We start from the raw sequence: 17,900 nt of genomic DNA, 5'->3' as shown, positions 1-17,900 counted from the left end.
TTTTATATATATATATAGATTACACCACTCAATATTTTTTAATTGAATGCGAATATTGACAAATCTACCGTTAGATTACATTATATTTGTATATTTTTCATGCTTGCAAAATTTCGAGGTGATCAAAAATTAATAGTCATGTCATCAATCAATTGTTAAAATTTAAATTTTTGTAGTTTAAAATAATGCATAAAAGATGAATTTATAGATCAAATGGTAAATAACATCCGATTGATATGAAAATTGGCATGCATGTTAAGAACATATAGAACATCTAATTCAACGGTTGGATTTTCAAAATATAAATTCAATAACAAGTTATTGAGTGATGTAACAATACTTAGAATTACACCAGGTGTAGCTTGAACCCAACCATATATATATATATATATATATTCCTAGCCTACAAGACTACAAACCATTAAAAACACGTTTAAGGTATAACTAAATATATATTTTTTATCACTTAAAAGAGTAAAAAACAATCAGCAATTTCATTACCCTCTTAAGGAAGGAAGGTTGGTAAAATATCATATCATCACAAGTCAATTCTGTCGTCAATTCCACAAGGGATCACTGATCAAAAAAAAAAAAAAATCCACAAGGGATCAATGTTTGTTTTATTGGTCCATACATTATTTTTATTTCGTAAAATATTTTTATATCCTCTTCACACTATTCTTTTTTTCTCTTTTTTGTAAATTTAAACACCAATTGAACTATCACCATATTCGGATATTCCTATTCGATGTCTAGGAAGCTGGAATGGAAGCACCTATAATATGTGTACATGAAATAAGGTCATGTCCAATTGTTAAAAAGATAAAAAGAAAAAAGAAAAGAAGGACATTTCCATGAGCCCATTACACGTTTGATGTTGATGTACACATGTAGGGCCCAAACTGGACCGAAGTGATTTTTAGAATCCAAAAGATGTTTCAACTTTCAACTCACGAAAGTGAAATTTGATATCAACAATTATGATTTTACGTCGTTCCAACAAAAATTGATAAAGTAGTAAAGGAAAAATTGATAAACACAATTAAGTTATGGTTCATATTAAAAAAAAAAAATTAATGTAATTTGGTGCTACCACTTGACATATTCACTTATTACAATCACAGCTCTTAAGTTCAAATTTTATTATATAGTATATGATAATACGATGCTCTAACCGGTAATAATACTAAATTTTCATTAATTTTAACCGTAGACTAAAATTACACAAAGGAACATAGAACAACCTTGGGAAGTTTACAAGAGAAGTTTCCCAATTTTTATTACTTTCCCAAAAAGTACAAACAAGAACAAATTCCTATTCCCTTAACACAAAATACTCACTCAAGGTCACAATGCTACAATACATTGCTCAAAATACAAGAAAATACATTCCTTTCCCAAACACAACAAACCCTCTATATTCCTTCACTAAATTGCACTGTTTTAAAAACCGGACCGGACCGGCCGGTCCGACCGGTTCAACCGGGAACCGGGAGCCAATCCGGTCCGGTTAAAAGCTCCAAAACCGGTCAACATCCGGAAAACCGGCCAAAAACCGGTCAAAAACCGGGGTCCAACCGGAAATTAAAAAAAAAAACGGTTCTATGACCGGTTCGGTTTTTAAAACCATGCTAAATTGTTGTTGATACCCCCAACATTTTCAAGGTAAAATGCAATAAATAATATTCAATGACAGTTACCAACCCTTTTATAACTTATTGCAAACTTTGGGAATTTTCCTATAGCCATCTTGCACTATCATCACACCAAACAAGCCTCTCTACAACCCTTTTATAACTTAGTACTTACTACTTAGCAACCGCTTGGTAATTGTACTATGTTCAACAAATGTGCCCTACTCGTTAAGGCAGATATAATTTAAGACAGATAACTAATTACCCACTAAACTGTTAATTTTGATATTGCAAATTAATATTAAATTAGGATGTATATTACAATATCCTTATAATTTAATTAACCTAAACACACAGGGAAACAGTTTTGATCTGTTCCATTTGATGTATAACTCCTTTTACGGCTACATTATCTATATAACCTAACCATACCACCTTTTCTTTTTAACTATGTCAACGAAATATTGTCTTAACTCTTTAAGTAAATCAAACTGGTAGAAATCCCTATAGTTCAGCCAACAAATAGTGGAGTGAAGCTTATCCTGATGAACAATAACTTCTCAGTTGTCAAACAACAAAGATGAGAACAATTGATTCTTCTTTTGTTGCTAAGCATGAATATTTACATCTTTGTTTGAAAAACGTGAAGATGTACCTCATTCCTGATCATGTTGTACTTTTCAGATATCCAAAGGTCCTTGATAGATTGAGGTCTTTTATTTTTATTTTTATGAGAGCTAAAAGGATCTTTAGTGTTGTTAAAATGCACTGATGCGAGCGTTTAGAATAGCTTATTTTTAATTTTGTATTGGCTTCTTCTGCTTAAAAATAAAGTTGGACAAAAATATAACTTGACTTGAATGAATAACTGTAAGGACTCAATTTGTAACGATCCCAAATTGATATTGGGTTCGTACATTAAAGGTCCAAACAATAAAATTTATAGAGCGTGGGTGTCCAAGAACTAGGTTAACTCAAAAAGAAAAACGATTAAACCTCACGTTTATAGATAGATTAGCACAAATATAACGATCAATTTATCCTTGAAACAAGTTCAGTTCTTTGGTTCATAAGGTTTTCTTCTGAGTATTCTTTGTTTTTGGTGTCTCGATCTCCTTTTCTCAATGCTTTCTTTCATGTTATATACTGCCCTTTTGATATCATCTTCACCACACACGTGTAAGTTGGGTTCGGGGGATCTCTTTCTGTCCCTTCTAACACCTTCTGGAACCTCTAACTAGCAGCTGTAAAGCTGCTTCATCATTGTTCAGGCATCACCTCCACATTAATGCGGCCAGAGAGTTGGTTGAGAGGCAATTAATGCGGAGGCAGCTGTTGTTATAGATATTTGTTTGCCTTTTCTTTCTTACCCCTAGTCCCATATCCCACTTTTAGTGGTAACGTAGCTCCGAAGTACGTTTGTAACAAGGTAGCATTCTGGTCGTCCTCGGACTCATATTGCTGAGAAGGATTTTGTCCTCGGATGAATACTGAACTCACCTTACGTGATATCTACTCTTCCTTTCGTTTGGTTACCCTTACAACCTGATATGGGCCTCCTCGGACAGCTTTACGTCCTCAGATGGGCCACAGGCCCAATTAACTAGACTTTAATAATTTATCGATTAACCGAACCCCACAATAACATTTTAAAAAAAAATGTGAAATTTTAAAGAATGTACCATAAGATGATTTTTTTTTTTTTTTAAAAAAAAAAAAATTAAGGATAGGTAGATACTAGATAGTAGGGATTGGATCACTAATGCATCATATCTAGAGTAATTAATAGGAAGAGAGGTGATACGTCCACAACATTTTTACAATATTTTCACAACAAATCATAGGTGGTTAATCGTTATTGGTTCTAATTTGAACCTAAGACTAATATTACTTTTTTGCCCCAACAATAACAACAATAACAACCTACCACTTAAGATTTGTTGTAAAAATGTTGTGAACATATCATTTCTCTTAATAAGAAAGTAGAGATTTGGTTCCTGGATCCTGAGATAGTCTGATAGAAAATTTAGGCTTTTGTTAGGGTTAGTTAGATATTATCTCCATAAAAATCTCTAGATTTAGATTTGAATTTTGAATTCTAATAGATTAAGTGTAATCCAAAGTCCAAACCATATCACAAAAGCCCGAATTTTTTGTGTAATCCAAACCATATCCTGATATGCTTGAATGTCAATTAATGATTGAATTACATTTTTACACATGGGTTTACCACTTAAAATACTCTAATCATTAGTTGACACTCAAACAAGATAATTAGTTGACACCTAAACAAGTAGTTGTAAAGCGTGTACCCAAATGTGTGTCCCTAGACTTTTGGGAATTCTACTCCAAGTTGATTTTGTAACATTTTGAGAATTGTTGTAGATTAGAGAAATGTTATGTTTACAACATTTCCACAACAAATTTTAAGTAGCATATTATTGTTGATAGTTAATATGGTAAGCAAAAATTAATTTTAGTAATATGTTTAAATTAAAACCAGTAACAATTTACCAGCTAAGATTTGTTGTAGAAATATTGTGAGCTAAGCAATTCTCGCATACTTAAGGATCAAATTGGAAGAGCTAGCTCTCCCTATGACTATTCTATATAGTAAACTAGTACCCATCACTTAGCAATCCATCATAAACATAGAGCAATTGGAATGTGGAAGCAAAGACTGCTCCCCTACTAGCACAAAGCCAAAACCTTTATAATAACTTCTTCTTTTTATTTATTGAGAATTTCATCTTATGTCATCTGCTTCTGATAAATACTTTTATAATAACTTTGAAAATATTAATTTGGAGTTACTCTAACAACTAGCCCAGCATGCACAAGTGCATGTAGTAGTGAAGGCAATAAATGTTATATATATATATTGAATCATGTCATGTCACAGAAAATCTTACGCATGTAAACAAGGACATTGCACACTCATGCATCCAATTTAAAACTTTTCATAGGATCATCATAATCATAATACGTGCCAATCATTGAATTACAAGGAAAACTACCATTTGTGAACCCTTAAAAGACAATATATAATCACATCACACGCACGCAAGACGCAAAAAAATCCTTTTTAGATCGAGTTGAAACAAAGCAAAAATGTCGAACAAGAAGGATGAGGAGGAAAAGGCAAAGGAAAGCAGTCCAAATGGGTGCCACGCTTGCAAGAAGAGTGTTGGTATAATAGGGTTCAAATGTAGGTGTGGAAATATTTTTTGTGCAGTTCATAGGTACTGTGATAAACACAACTGCACCTATGATTATCAGGCTGCTGCTAAGGCTGCTATAGCAAAAGCCAACCCTGTTGTCAAAGCTAAGAAGATAGATAAAATTTAGACTATATTGTTTATACTTTATAGCCTTTCCTAAAACATCATACGGTATATGCCTTCATTATTAAGTTCTGCCAAAAGTCTTGTAACTTAATTGACACTTTTCCATGCATAAAATATTTGGGAGTTTAGGTGAGAAAATAGTTCGAGTTACAGAGTTAACAGTATTTTGTAACTATCTAAAAAAAACCTTAACTAAAATAAAAAGTTCAAAAATTTTTGGAGATGCGGGGTATCGATCCCCGTACCTCTCGCATGCTAAGCGAGCGCTCTACCATCTGAGCTACATCCCCATTTGGGTTTTTTATCTTTTACTTGAGAAACTAATTATTGAGAGTAAATAATGGGATAATGGATTTCTTCATATCGGCAACGTTCTACTTCTGCTTGATTAGGAAGCCTAGTCAATTAGTTAGAACCTTTTCTTTTACAAACTTCAATTTTCACACACTAATATTTGGTTCAATATGTATCTTGTACTGTATTAAGGAAGCAGGGGTGTAGGGGGAGTTGCTTTGGAATCAATTAAAAAGATAGGGTTTTTTTTTTTTTTTTTAATAACAAATTTCACTCTTGGATTTTTATATTAATGAGTAATTTATTCAAATAAAAGGTTAAGGGATCCGTTGACACCATATATTATATAATAAAAATTAGACTAAGAAGCAATGTTTGCGCTAAGTGAATATTCTATTTAATTGTCAAGTGGTTGCACCAAGAAATTTTTTTTAAGAAACAACAATACGATTGTTCTTATCTACTTTTCGTATTAAAAAAAAATAAAAAATGTTTCCTCGCTTTATTGATTTTTTAGATGGACACAAAAACTTAGTTGTTGTTATCAAAATTTTTTTTCTCACATATCATAAAATTGCTATTAAAAACAAATATAAGAATTTTTAGGGAGGTGTATGATAATTTTTTAAATTGCCTTATGATAACTTATTTAAAAATCCTAACTTGATGAGGATTCAAAATTCTTCATCTAATATTTATTAAAAAAAAATTCTTTATTTAATAGAATTCTTGCTATTATAAGTATTAATTTTTTTGATAGATAATTCTTCTTACCAACTTTTCCCCTATTGTACACCAAAAAAAAAAACTTTTCCCCTATTGCTTTATCAATTGATTCAATTCTTTGCATTTGCTGTTTAGTCTTTGCTTCCTGTCCACACAATGGTCTCTTTGACTTGGCCTACGTCGTGCGTTGGAAAGGTCTAGGTTGTTGTCTCAGACTCTCAGGTCATGCCCTATTGTTTTTTAATGTAGTATTTGTAAGGTACTTTTAACTCTATAATTAGTTTTCCTCCAAAAAAAAAAAAAAAAAAAAAAAAAAAAAAAAAAAAAAAAAAACCTCTATAATTAGTTGGTATTAGATTTAAAGTAAATTTGATATTCCAAATAACAAATAACATGATAGCCTTCGGTGATTATAGCAATCATTTTTAGTCCCTCAAATGACATGATCAAACTCAAAATTGACATGTCATCATTTCATTGAAACTAAAAGCGATCACTCTAAGTTTTTTAGTAACTAAAATCGATCACCTTAAAGGGTACGTTTGTATAGGCTGTTGCACAACTGTATTTTGAGTTTAAAATATGCATTTATAAAAAAAGTTATGATGAGTTACTATTGCAAAATGAATTTTTGGATTTTGGGTTTTAAAAATACTTTTTAAGCTTCCAAAACGCCTAACCAAATGGACTTAAAGTATGTTAGGAATTAAAGGTGATCAATTTAAACTTCAAGAACCGAAATCTCTAATAAGCTAAGCTAAATTCAAGGACCAAGACTATATTTTGACTTGAAAAGTGAAAGTAAATTTCTTTTCTGATGACATTGCCAGTGCCCACTTCCTCATTTGTAATTTTCTTCCCAGAGAACCAATATAAAATTAATATCAAGCTCATTTTTTAATTGCTAAGAAAACTGAAGAAAGAATAACATTTTATATTCTTGTGTATTCTGTATAGTGATAATCACATAACAATGAAATCTGGGTATCCTTTTGCTTTCTATAATTATTTTCTGAGTAACCAAACAGGAAATGCAAAGAAAGAACGGAGGGACTAACAGCGATGGGGTAGCCGTCGCCTTTAGTACCGAAGGCCATGAAGATAGCAATTGGTTTGCTTCTTTCCTCCATCTCCATCTCCTCTTCCATTGTTGTTTTTGCTTCTTTTTGCTAAAGATTAATATGAGACTTCTGAATTTGGACTTCCATTTTCGAAAAGTGCAAGAAACAAACACACTTAACGATGAAAATTTTGCATAAATTTTAAAATTTTAAAATTGGGAAAGTGTTTTCTTTAGTGTTATAGATTATGGTAAAATAATATTTGCTCCCTAAATTTTTTTTTAAAAAAAATCATTTTTAAACTTTAAAAAATTTATTTTTCTCCCTAAACTAATGAATTTTTTTTTTTTTTAATTCTTAAACTGTTGAAAATAATTTTCTTCATGTTCTAAAAGTTTTTTTTTGTTCTTAAATTATTGAAAAAAAATTCAATTTTGTCTCTAAATTATTAAAAAAAACTCTTTACAAAGTTTAAGAGTAAAAAAAAAAAATAAATAAAGTTTAGGGATTAAAAAAAAAACTTGGTAAAATTTAGGCACCAAAATAATATTTTGCCCTATAAATTATATGAAAATTTGAATTTTTATAATTTTTAATTTGAAAGAAAAAAATTATATATATTTTTTTATATAAGCAGTATAGAAACTCCTCGTTGATTGTTTTTATCATGATCAAAAATATTAATTAGGTTTTTAGTGTAAGCAAAAATTAGACATCATTTAACGACAACAGATTTTACCAATTTAGTTATTTAAAATCCACCAAAAAAAATTTAAAATATAAGAAATAATAAAATATGAAGAAACAAAAGTATTCATACTTTGAATCCAATTAACTCAATTAATATCTAATATTTTTTTCATACTTTGAATCCAATTAACTCAATTAATATTAAAAAAATATTAGCTTTTAAATTAATATTAATAGCATTGATATTTGTATCCACATTACTATTCTCTCTCAAAAATCAAGACGGTGGGCATTGGATATCATTTAAAAAAATACGCATAGTACTTTTGTGAATTCATTTTTTGTTGTATTGATTTTGGTCCACTAAATTTGAGTGTTTTTATTTGGTTCACTAAATTTGATTTCATTTTTAAAATTGTCCCTTCAATATTCTCAATGGCGATTTGGTCTTAAAGTGCCAACGGCCAACATCTCTCTCTCTTGACCATTTTGAAAATAAAATCAAATTGGATGGACCATAATGAAGAGTATAAAATTTAAATTTAAAAATAAAAAAAATAAAAAATAAAAAAACCTTAATGCAAACAAATCCAAACTTTAAACGTCAAAATCATAATTTAGTCCTGTTTTTATTAAAGGATAAAATAGTGCATATAGAAAACTAAAGCTTGGAATTCTCCACTTTAAATGAATAGTGTTCACTTGGAATTGTCCCTACGTTATCTGACAAGGGTTGACAAATGATGTAATAGTCATTCATTTAGTTATTATTTGTATATTCTCACTTCAAAGTTGGAAGATAATATTTGTAAAAATTTCAAAAAGATATATATCCAGATGCTGAACTTTTGGAGCTGATTTTTGGCAGGAATTGTTCTTCACATCGTTCGTTAATGTCAAAAGCAAAAGCAAAAGCAAAAGCATGATGCTAGAGGCACTAAAAAGTAAACCACAATGTTGCCTATGCACTTTCTCCTCTTCAAAAGGAGTCCACGTTTTAGTGCTCCTCATAACTGGCCACATGTTTATTGCATGCAAGCAATAAGGCTACAAATCGAAGTCGGACATTATTAGAACTTGGTCCATGAGCTCTCAATCAAAGAGAGCTCCAAGGCTTGAGATCTATGTCACCTTCCACACCCGATGGTGTTCATTTATAGTCATGGCCGTCCAAGACTCCAAGCATCAAAATAATGTTTAATTTTCCAAAGAGGAAGTAAAATTTGTTGTTCTCTCTATGAAATAAAAGGGAACCACTAGAAAATATTGCATTCTTGCTAATACAGACAAACGCTCACAATTCCAAAATTTCAATCTTTTCAGATTGTCTGTCTAGTAAGTTGTAAGCAACGACCATTCTTTGAGGCATTTCATCAAACAGACCACGGGAAAATCCATTCTTTGAGGCATTTTATCAAACAGGCGTGGGAAAAAGGAAAAAGAAAAACAATGTGGAGATGCGGGGTATCGATCCCCGTACCTCTCGCATGCTAAGCGAGCGCTCTACCATCTGAGCTACATCCCCGAGTTGATGTCCAGCTTTCAACTTTATTTTACTTATACCATATAAATCGCAATTGCTGAAGTTGAAGCCAGTTCATTCACAAACAGAGAGTTCACAGGAAAAGGATTAAGGAAGGTAATATAGGTGCAAAACTAGAACTTGTTAGAGTTAATATTATACTTCAAATGTGCCTTATAAATTGATATTTAACTGGTGAGGGTAATGTCACAGAGCTTTTGGAAAACATTATCTTGTGGAAAAAATTTCACCAATGAGCAGCAAGTGTTGACTTGAAGATGGCCTCTAGTTTGTAATGTCCCTTTGGAGTGTAGACTCAACATACCTATCCACAAACTTTCTTACTACTGGGCCCAAATGTTTATTTGCTTCTTCCTTTTTTATCCTGAAATGTTGCCTTTTTTTCTTTTGCGCCCATTGAATTGTTGCCTGTTTTGAATTGTATACCATAAAATATTATCCAAATCAGTGTTTTCCATGAAGTGGGGTTGGTCGAAGAGGCTTGTTGACTTGACTTCCGGGGCTCCAGTCATTGTTAATGTGCTCTGTAGATTGTAGTTTGGGCTTTACAGAGAAGGATTCCCAAGCCAATGAGAGCCACACCATTAATTATCTAACTGTACATCCACTTCTTGTCTCAAAAATGCATTACTTTTGACTTAAGAGAAGGATTAGCTTCTAGCAGAATGGGAATCCCATAGCTTGAAGAATTAGATTACAGAATCAAAGATCAATGAAGAAGCAAAACTATATTCCTGATCAATGAAGAAGTAAGACTATATTCCCACAGAAGAACCCATGTATAAGTTATTCTTGAGGATACAATATACATAGTCCAAAAAAGTATTAAGCCACGTTCTAACAAACAAAAAAAAAATTAAATCTTATCAGGCCACCCATAAAAGCACCCATCATCTTTGTTCTTTTGCACACCTTATTGATTCTTAACCAACAAGTTGTACACCAGTCATACTCGCAGTGTCATCTTAGCTTGGAGTATTGTTAAGATTAGGAAATCATGGACCTTAGCTAATAAGGGCAAACACCTTTCAAATATTTGTATAACCCGAACCCTTGGCCAGTACACCCAAAATTGCAAGCCCAACGTTTTATTCTGAAACAAGTACAGGTTGAGATCTTCGGACTGAAAAAGAGGCTGAGAACTTAAGGCCCGTTTGGTCATAGTCTTCAAAAATTGTTGTTTAAAAAGATGTGAAAACTATGGTTTAAAAAGTGTTGTTGAAATACGTGTTTTTAGTGTGAGTAAAAAAAAAAAAAAAAGTGTTTGGTATCATAGTTTAAACAACATTTTTCAGTGTTCAAAAAATATAAAATATGTGTTTGGTACGTGTGTTTTAAATGATAAAAAAAGCTGACCAATGTACTTAAATATTATTTTTTTAATCGGGAGAGAGAACATGCATTATATTCCCAGCTCCTCTCTTCCTTCTTCAAATCTTCTCTTCCCTGAGAGCAGAAAACAAAACCCACGGTGTAGTCCTCATCTCCATCGACGCTAAACAAGGTCCACGGTTGGGCTTCACGTTCCTCAGCATCTCATCTCCACTGTCAGCACTCCAAGACCAAGCAAGAAATCGAGCTTTTGTCGCTGCCGTCGTCAACCCATTTTTTTATCCAGGTTCGAATCTCACTTTCACCTTGCTTGTGTGAGATTGATAGGGGTTATTGGTGATGCAGTGTGTGGGATTTTGACGCGTTTATGAAGCCACTGTTAGGATTAATGGCGCTGGGTCCGTGAGGGGTGAGGTGGAATGGCGCTGGGTGAGGGGAGTTATGGAGGTGGGTGAGAGTTATGGAGGTGGGTGAGAGTTCGGACTGTGTGATCTTCTTTGTACCAGGTATTTGGGTTTGGGGCGTGAAGAGATGAGAGTACAAAGAGGAGACAAAGATTCAAAAAAGCTTATAAGGTGGGCTCTTAAGTGTGTTCAATTTTATTACCGAAATGCCACTGGAAACACCTGTTTGTTGTTTAAAATCAGCTCCGAGCACATTCCAAAAAACGCTGTTCAAACATACGTTTTGGAGCAATAATTTTCAAACAACCCTGTTTTGAAAACGGTGACCAAACACATTTTTTAAAATTTTGGACACTAGTGTTCAGTTTTTAAACACTGAACACTGTGTTTTGAAAAGGTGACCAAACGGGCTCTTAGTTCTGCAAACATTGTAGACTCTAAAGTCCCAACACTTAATAACAACAGAATGTAATTGCAGCATCATATTTTCCCAAATCTAAACTAATAAAAAAAGAGTAATGCTACATACACAAACCATTTTACAACATTTTTACAAAATATTGATGTGACTAACTTTTTATTGGTTTTTATCTAGACCCACCATTAATATCACTTTTTTATTTACCAATAATCATTCACCACATCAGCAGTTTGTAAAAAAATTTGTAAAATAGTTTATATCTCTAGCATTATTCAAAAAAAAAAAAAAAACTCAATATATAGCAGATAAATAGCAATTATAAAACGAGACATGAATTACAAAGAATATGCGTAATTCATAAATTTGGCAAGAGCCATTGGTAAGGACAACTACAAGCTTTGTTGTGACCACAATGTTTAGAAATTACATGTCAATGAAGAATAATGTGTATGAAATACAAGAACAAAAGAAAGATGAATCTCACCTTGACAAAAAAAAAAATTATAAGAAAATTTTGGAACTCTAGGTGAATCAACTTTTTAAATGAAGCAAATGGAAACAAGAGCATTCATTTGGATGATGAAGTCCGACATATAAGTTATGACCATAAATTAGATATGCATAGATATTATGTGTCAACAGATGTGATTTGCCCTTCAAAAAAAAAAAAACAGATGTGATTTGCCTAAGGCCTTATTATTCAAGGTAATTGATTGGATAACTCACATGCATATCGCATTATGACTCCAATAGTGACTAGTCAATTTTTTCACCATTTGCCCTCCAAATATATTTTATTGAAATCGAATGTCTGTAAGTTAATCAAATCAAGCTGTATCTTCAATCTGATAAGTCCAAACTTATTCTAGTGCTGACAGGGAGTGAACTGGTTACTTGAACCTGGAATAGGGGACAAGAGCTAGTTAATCATACTTTTTAGGATGCCTTAGCTACCTGCCAGCCTCGTGAAAGAACAACCAGTCCTTGACTACCACAGATTCCAGTTTACCAATATAATTGTTCTTTTAATTAAGAAAGTTAATTCTTCAATTAGAGGAAAGTCAATTCTCCAAAAAGATGACAAAAATAATAAGATAGTTAGGGATATTCTTCAAATTCGCGAACCTGCAAACTAATCCAACCAAACCCGACACCTTGGTTTATCACAGGCTGATAGGCTAAGTTATGTTGGATTAGAATTTTATTTTAAGCCTCAAGTTGAACCTGGTTTGGATTGATAATTTTTTCAACATCATTGACCCAATTCGACCCATCTTATATATGAATTTATTTTATGAACTTTACTTTTACTTGATTTGATTTTAGTATTTTCAAAAATATTTTTGGTGAATTTGAAATTTTAGAATTTAATTTTATCTATCATGTGAATTGTAATAATTTATTAAAAAAGAGCTTAAAAAGTTGATGAAACCCTAATTTTTATAAGGGATGAGATATGTATACACAATCTACCTACCCATGTGAGTTGGGTTGGAAATTTCTTAACCCAATAAGGTCAAGTTAAGTTCAAAAAATCCTAAAATAAGCACCCATAAACCGGACCCAAACCAACCCGTACACACCCTAAAGATTACAACTACTGGACTAATTGAAACACCAATCCAGATAAAATAGTAAGGGAAAGGAAAAAAGAATTTAACTATCAAATTAGACAAGATAACTAATTCTTAGTATATTTCTCAACAAGATGTGGGAGTTGCAAACATAGATCTTTATCTTCTTCCAGGCTAAACCTGGCTACTTTCAGTCAAGGCAAATACACCATACACCTCTATGAAAGTTCACTCCATGAAATACTGTCCATCCTGGTTTAGAAAGGAAGAAGATAAAAGAACAAAATCACCCTAAATAAAGAATCATGACCAAAGTGATCACGAGAAGGTAATGGGAGATAAACAGACCCATTAGCATGTCACTATTGACTTTCAGTTCTCGATGGTAGCAGTTGTAATTCGTAATGGACGTTGCCTTTCCTGCTCGCTATTCCGTCTCCAAAAAGATCTCCTCCACCAAACTTCGAAACCCCTTTGTATGTTTGGACAATCTTCGCCAGAGTTCAAGAAACGATTAAACCAAGTGAGCAAAATTTCCTGCTGCCAAGCAAGAGGCAGAGTGAGAATCGTGTTACTAAGTCCATCTTCAATTAAGTGCCGATCAAGGCCCTTGGTTGCTCTCCTCATCCACCCAAAATCATCATAAAATGGCTCTAGCCATGTCCTTAGTAGCAAGCACCTCACATCTTTAGAAGCCAATAGCTGCCCCTTCCCAATCCCAACAAATAGCCGTGCTGTAACTCTGCTAACCTCAAACCTATGAACTGCAGGCACTTTAGAATGTGCCCCAGCCAATTCAGATTGAGATGCCCATGTTTTCAAAAAATCTTCAGCAATCTGCCTATCAATCAGAATATCCAAAATCCAATGCAAATTATCTGCTTGCCGCGCAATCTGACCCACTTCCTTTAAGTCTGACTTTGCTGCCCGCAAAAAATATTGGCAAAGCAATTGCAAACACCCATCACAAGCCGAGTACAACGACTCTTTACGAAGATCATTCTGCGACGAATTCTCATGAAGCATCTTTGAAACCAATCCTTTCATTTCTCGCCTCGCCTTCTCGTCTTTCCCTTCAAGAACTACATGTAAGAGTTTCAGCAGCACTTCTTCATTGTCATTGCCATCCTCAGCTCCACTAGTAACCTCAATTGAAACCCTTTTCAAAACTTCCCCTGCTCCAACACCTTCAAGGCGGAGCTCAGACAACAATGAAGCCACCTTCTCTTCTTCATCTTCAGCCCATGGTGCAGCTTCCAAGTATTCCAAACAAGATAAAACGCCAGCATCAAACCCAATTGCAGCTGATACCTAAAAATAAAACAAACAGGAGCCATTTCAATACCACCCAAAACCCTAAACCAAAATTTGAGTATTTTTCATTCACCAGCTGCCCTATACAGAAAATCCACCTAAATTACGCACAAAGGTTAAATTTTTCTCAACTCCCAAACCCCACTTCCAAAAACTTCAAAATTTTTAACACATCCAACTATTTCTATAGTTTCTCAGCAATCAAACAGAGCAATGCATATATGATATAACACTGATGTATCTAAATTTCCCTAAAATAAATAGATTAAAAAAAGAAAACAAATTGGATTCTTTTTCATTCACCAACTTTCCAAAAACAGAAGCCTAAAGTTTTCTCAACTCACAAACCCCAATTCCTAAAACCCAAAATTTTTTTAGCATATCCAACAACTCCTACAGTTTCTCAGCAATCAAACAGAACAATGCAAAAAACCCTGAAAACAAAATCCCCAAACGAAATTTCCCTTAAATAAATAAAAAGAAAACAAATTCGAATCTTGTTCATTCACCAACTTTCCAAAAATAGAAAACCCACCTAAGTTAACCCCAAATGCTTATAGTTTCCCATGCCCATACCCCAAACTCCAAAAACCCATAAATTCTTAACCACATTCCATCTATTCCTTCACTTTCTCAGCAATCAAACAGAAATAGACAAAACTTTTTCCAAAAATAAACAAAAATGTTACCTTTAAGATACCAAGAACTCTGGGAACGTCCTCTCTCATGAGCTTCTTCCTGAGATCCCTACAGTACATCAACCTCAAGGTCTCGATGTAGACCTCCACGTCATCACAGTCCGCAATCTCAACAATGCAGGGTGACCCAGTTGGCCTCTGACTCTGTTGCTTGGACCCACGCTCAGAGAGCTTGACCGCGAAGAACCTACTGTGCGCCACCAGAATCTGACGGTGGAGATTCATCGACACGCTGACACCATCTTTGGAGCTCAGTGTGAGTTTCACGTCGCTGGAGTTCGAGTCGTTGAACTGGTTCCCGGGGCTCCGAGTGGCCAAGATTTCAGAGATTCGTTGCAAGGTGAGAGCTTGTTTGTCCTGTGGCAATGGGGACTTTGTGGGGACCAAAACGGTCGCGTTTTGGTATTGTGGGATCTGAGACAGTGGTCTGGGATGGATATCGGGTTCGCTGGCCATCATTTCGAAAAGGGTCGGGCTGGATCGGGTTTTATCGGGTGGCGGAGGTGGTGACATCGGGTTTAGTAGACCCGCTGTGAGTGCGGAGTTGAATTTGGTGAAGCTTGAAGGAAACGAATCGTGACCGTTCATCGTTGTTGTTGAAGTGGATGTGAAATCCATTACGGGTGATAGACTACCCGGCGATAATCGGATCCTGAAGCTGGACGAAGACTCGGGTTCCGAGTTCGGATTCGGAGTACGGTGAGGAGGTGGAGATGGGGGAGGTGGAGGTGGTGGGGGTCTTGAGTTTGGACAGCACCAGGGGTTGTTTTTGTCAGTTGAAACAATGGTGGGCGGGTCAAGTTTCCGGGTCGGGTATTCAGTGGTGGTAGTTGCAGAGGCTGAGATAGTGGTTTCCCGGTACTTACGGCGTTTGGGCTTGGTGGGTTGGGTTTGGGCTTTGAGTTTAGTACTAGTAGTTGTTGTTGAAGTTGCTGCTGCCATGAAATGTAGGTGTGTGGAGTATGTGGTTTTTTTGTCTTTTTGTTTATGGCATTGGCATCAGAGACACAGAGAGAGAAAGAGAGTTAAGGATTATTAAAAATGGCGGTAGAAACGAGACAGTGTTGGATGTGGATTCAAGTAAAAGACAGGAGAACAGCACAGAGGTACTGAGGAAACATTTATTGTGTGTGTTGGAGATCAGATCATGAGTGAACAATTGAGTCTTTAAAAATATCTACTTTTGTTTTGTTTGTTTGATGACGTGTATGGCTGTGTCTGTATGTGTGTGTGTAATGGTGATGGGTTTTGGGTTTGCTTTTGGGAGTTTGAGCCCTTGTGGGCTTGGCTAGTGTCTTTCGAATTGTAACTATCTCATGTATGATATATATATATATATATATATATATATATATATCAATACGCGAGAGATTTATATAATCACAAAGTTTATACCTTATGTATATTCTCCTATATCTCATAATGCATGAAATACCTTTTCAAACCAAGCGAGAGACAGAGATTAGGCCCACAGGTCACAAGTGCACAGTGTTTTTTTGTTTGTTTTATGCATTATGCAGAAGCGAAGTATTGTGATAATGTCTTTTGTGGTTTCTTGCTTCAATCGGCGGGGAATGTGCTGTGCTACTTGGAAGTATTTGTATTGATTTCTTTGGATTATTTAGGCCTCTGTTGTTGGGTTTGGGGCACTCTCAGTCCTGAATAGTGAATACCAAATGGGGGTGCTCTTAATTCCAAAAAGATGTTTTGATTAGTGACCATAAAATTGAAAACTAGGTAGACTAAGACCTGCTTTTTTCATGTCTTTGACAGTCACACAAGTATTCTAGGTCAATGTAGACCATTGATTGGACTTGCTTGATAACGGTTATAATGATTCCTTTAACTTTGGCACTATGATTGATCGAAGGTTGTGAACTTTTATACTTCTGGAAAAAGAATGGCTAATAGATTGATGATAGTGAGTGTCACACACTCAAAGTTTTACAAGTGTCATCACTCGATTAAAAGTGGATCTGTTCTACGTGGTTAATCCATTCTGCACGCAACAATAATCCCATTTTCTATGACATAAACGTAAGTTTCACAAAGATGCAAAGTTGGTGACCACTTTGAGTGTCTAATGAGCAAATTATCAGCATGCATTCCTTTTGTCAAGTGTGGCTAAAAACCAGTTATTACCTCAATAATATCATGCCTCTTTACTCACATAATTGTAATTTTTTTGGGGTACAATATTGTTTTGTTCTTAAACTTTGCATAGAGTTTATTTTGTCTCCCTAAATTTTTTTTGAAGTTACAATTTATGTACTGATATACACTTTGGCTAATTTTTATTATATGTGGTCCAATGGAATATTGAGTTGGCATAGGGACTTCATTAAAGCTGAGCAGAATTTTTTTTTTTTTTATTTAAAATCTTTCACATTACAAACCAAAAGCAACAATACTTAAAAATAATAAGACTTCACAATAATTTCGTTTGTTTAAGGTTTAACATATCTCACATTTGTTGGCTTCACGAAAAAGTATGCTCAATACAAAAATAGAGCATGAAATCCATTTGGGTTTTAAATGATAATTAATTTCTGAGGTTGACATGAACATGAATTGAGCATATATTTTTTTTTATCACTAAAATATTACCTTAACAAAATGGATGTGACTTAATCACCATTTTGTATGATTCTACAAGTGGTAGAACAGGGTCTCACCATGGTGGGCACCCTTCTATGTGGTGGGACTACACAATGATTCAAATGGAACCAAGGTATTATTTGTTTCCAAGTGATGGAATAGAAGTTGACTCTCTGTTACTTTCAGACTTCAGAATCCTATTTAAGATGTACAGTGCCTTAATTTTGCAAAAGTGAATGGGAGCTCAAATTACCTAGTTTTTTC

The 17,900-nt window shown here is 34.1% G+C and overlaps 1 protein-coding gene and 2 non-coding genes across 3 annotated transcripts; all 3 read right to left on the bottom strand.

The window, feature by feature from the left end:
* Positions 1 to 5,198: 5,198 nt before the first annotated feature.
* On the bottom strand, positions 5,199 to 5,271 carry TRNAA-AGC (transfer RNA alanine (anticodon AGC)). The gene has a single exon. It is a non-coding gene; the product is annotated as a tRNA-Ala (tRNA).
* Positions 5,272 to 9,204: 3,933 nt separating this feature from the next.
* TRNAA-AGC (transfer RNA alanine (anticodon AGC)) lies at positions 9,205 to 9,277 on the bottom strand. The gene has a single exon. It is a non-coding gene; the product is annotated as a tRNA-Ala (tRNA).
* A 3,843-nt stretch (positions 9,278 to 13,120) lies between these two features.
* LOC126708834 (BTB/POZ domain-containing protein At1g63850) lies at positions 13,121 to 16,268 on the bottom strand. The gene is made up of 2 exons (XM_050408797.1): positions 15,030 to 16,268; positions 13,121 to 14,337 (listed from the first exon to the last, which is right to left on the bottom strand). The coding sequence occupies exons 1-2, from the start codon at positions 15,978 to 15,980 to the stop codon at positions 13,399 to 13,401; spliced, it is 1,890 nt and encodes a 629-aa protein (XP_050264754.1). The 5' UTR covers positions 15,981 to 16,268; the 3' UTR covers positions 13,121 to 13,398.
* Positions 16,269 to 17,900: the final 1,632 nt, after the last annotated feature.

Source organism: Quercus robur, chromosome 12, assembly GCF_932294415.1.
Source record: "Quercus robur chromosome 12, dhQueRobu3.1, whole genome shotgun sequence".
Lineage (NCBI taxonomy): Eukaryota > Viridiplantae > Streptophyta > Magnoliopsida > Fagales > Fagaceae > Quercus > Quercus robur.
The sequence above is the reverse complement of the archived record's forward strand: the minus strand, read 5'-3'. Positions and strand labels throughout refer to the sequence as shown.

Excerpts from the sequence above, each read along its gene's own strand:
- LOC126708834 (XM_050408797.1), bottom strand. The coding sequence starts at position 15,980 with ATGGCAGCAGCAACTTCAACAACAACTACTAGTACTAAACTCAAAGCC. Across the intron at positions 14,338-15,029 it reads GAGTTCTTGGTATCTTAAAG|GTATCAGCTGCAATTGGGTT; the intron begins GTAACATTTTTG and ends TTTTATTTTTAG.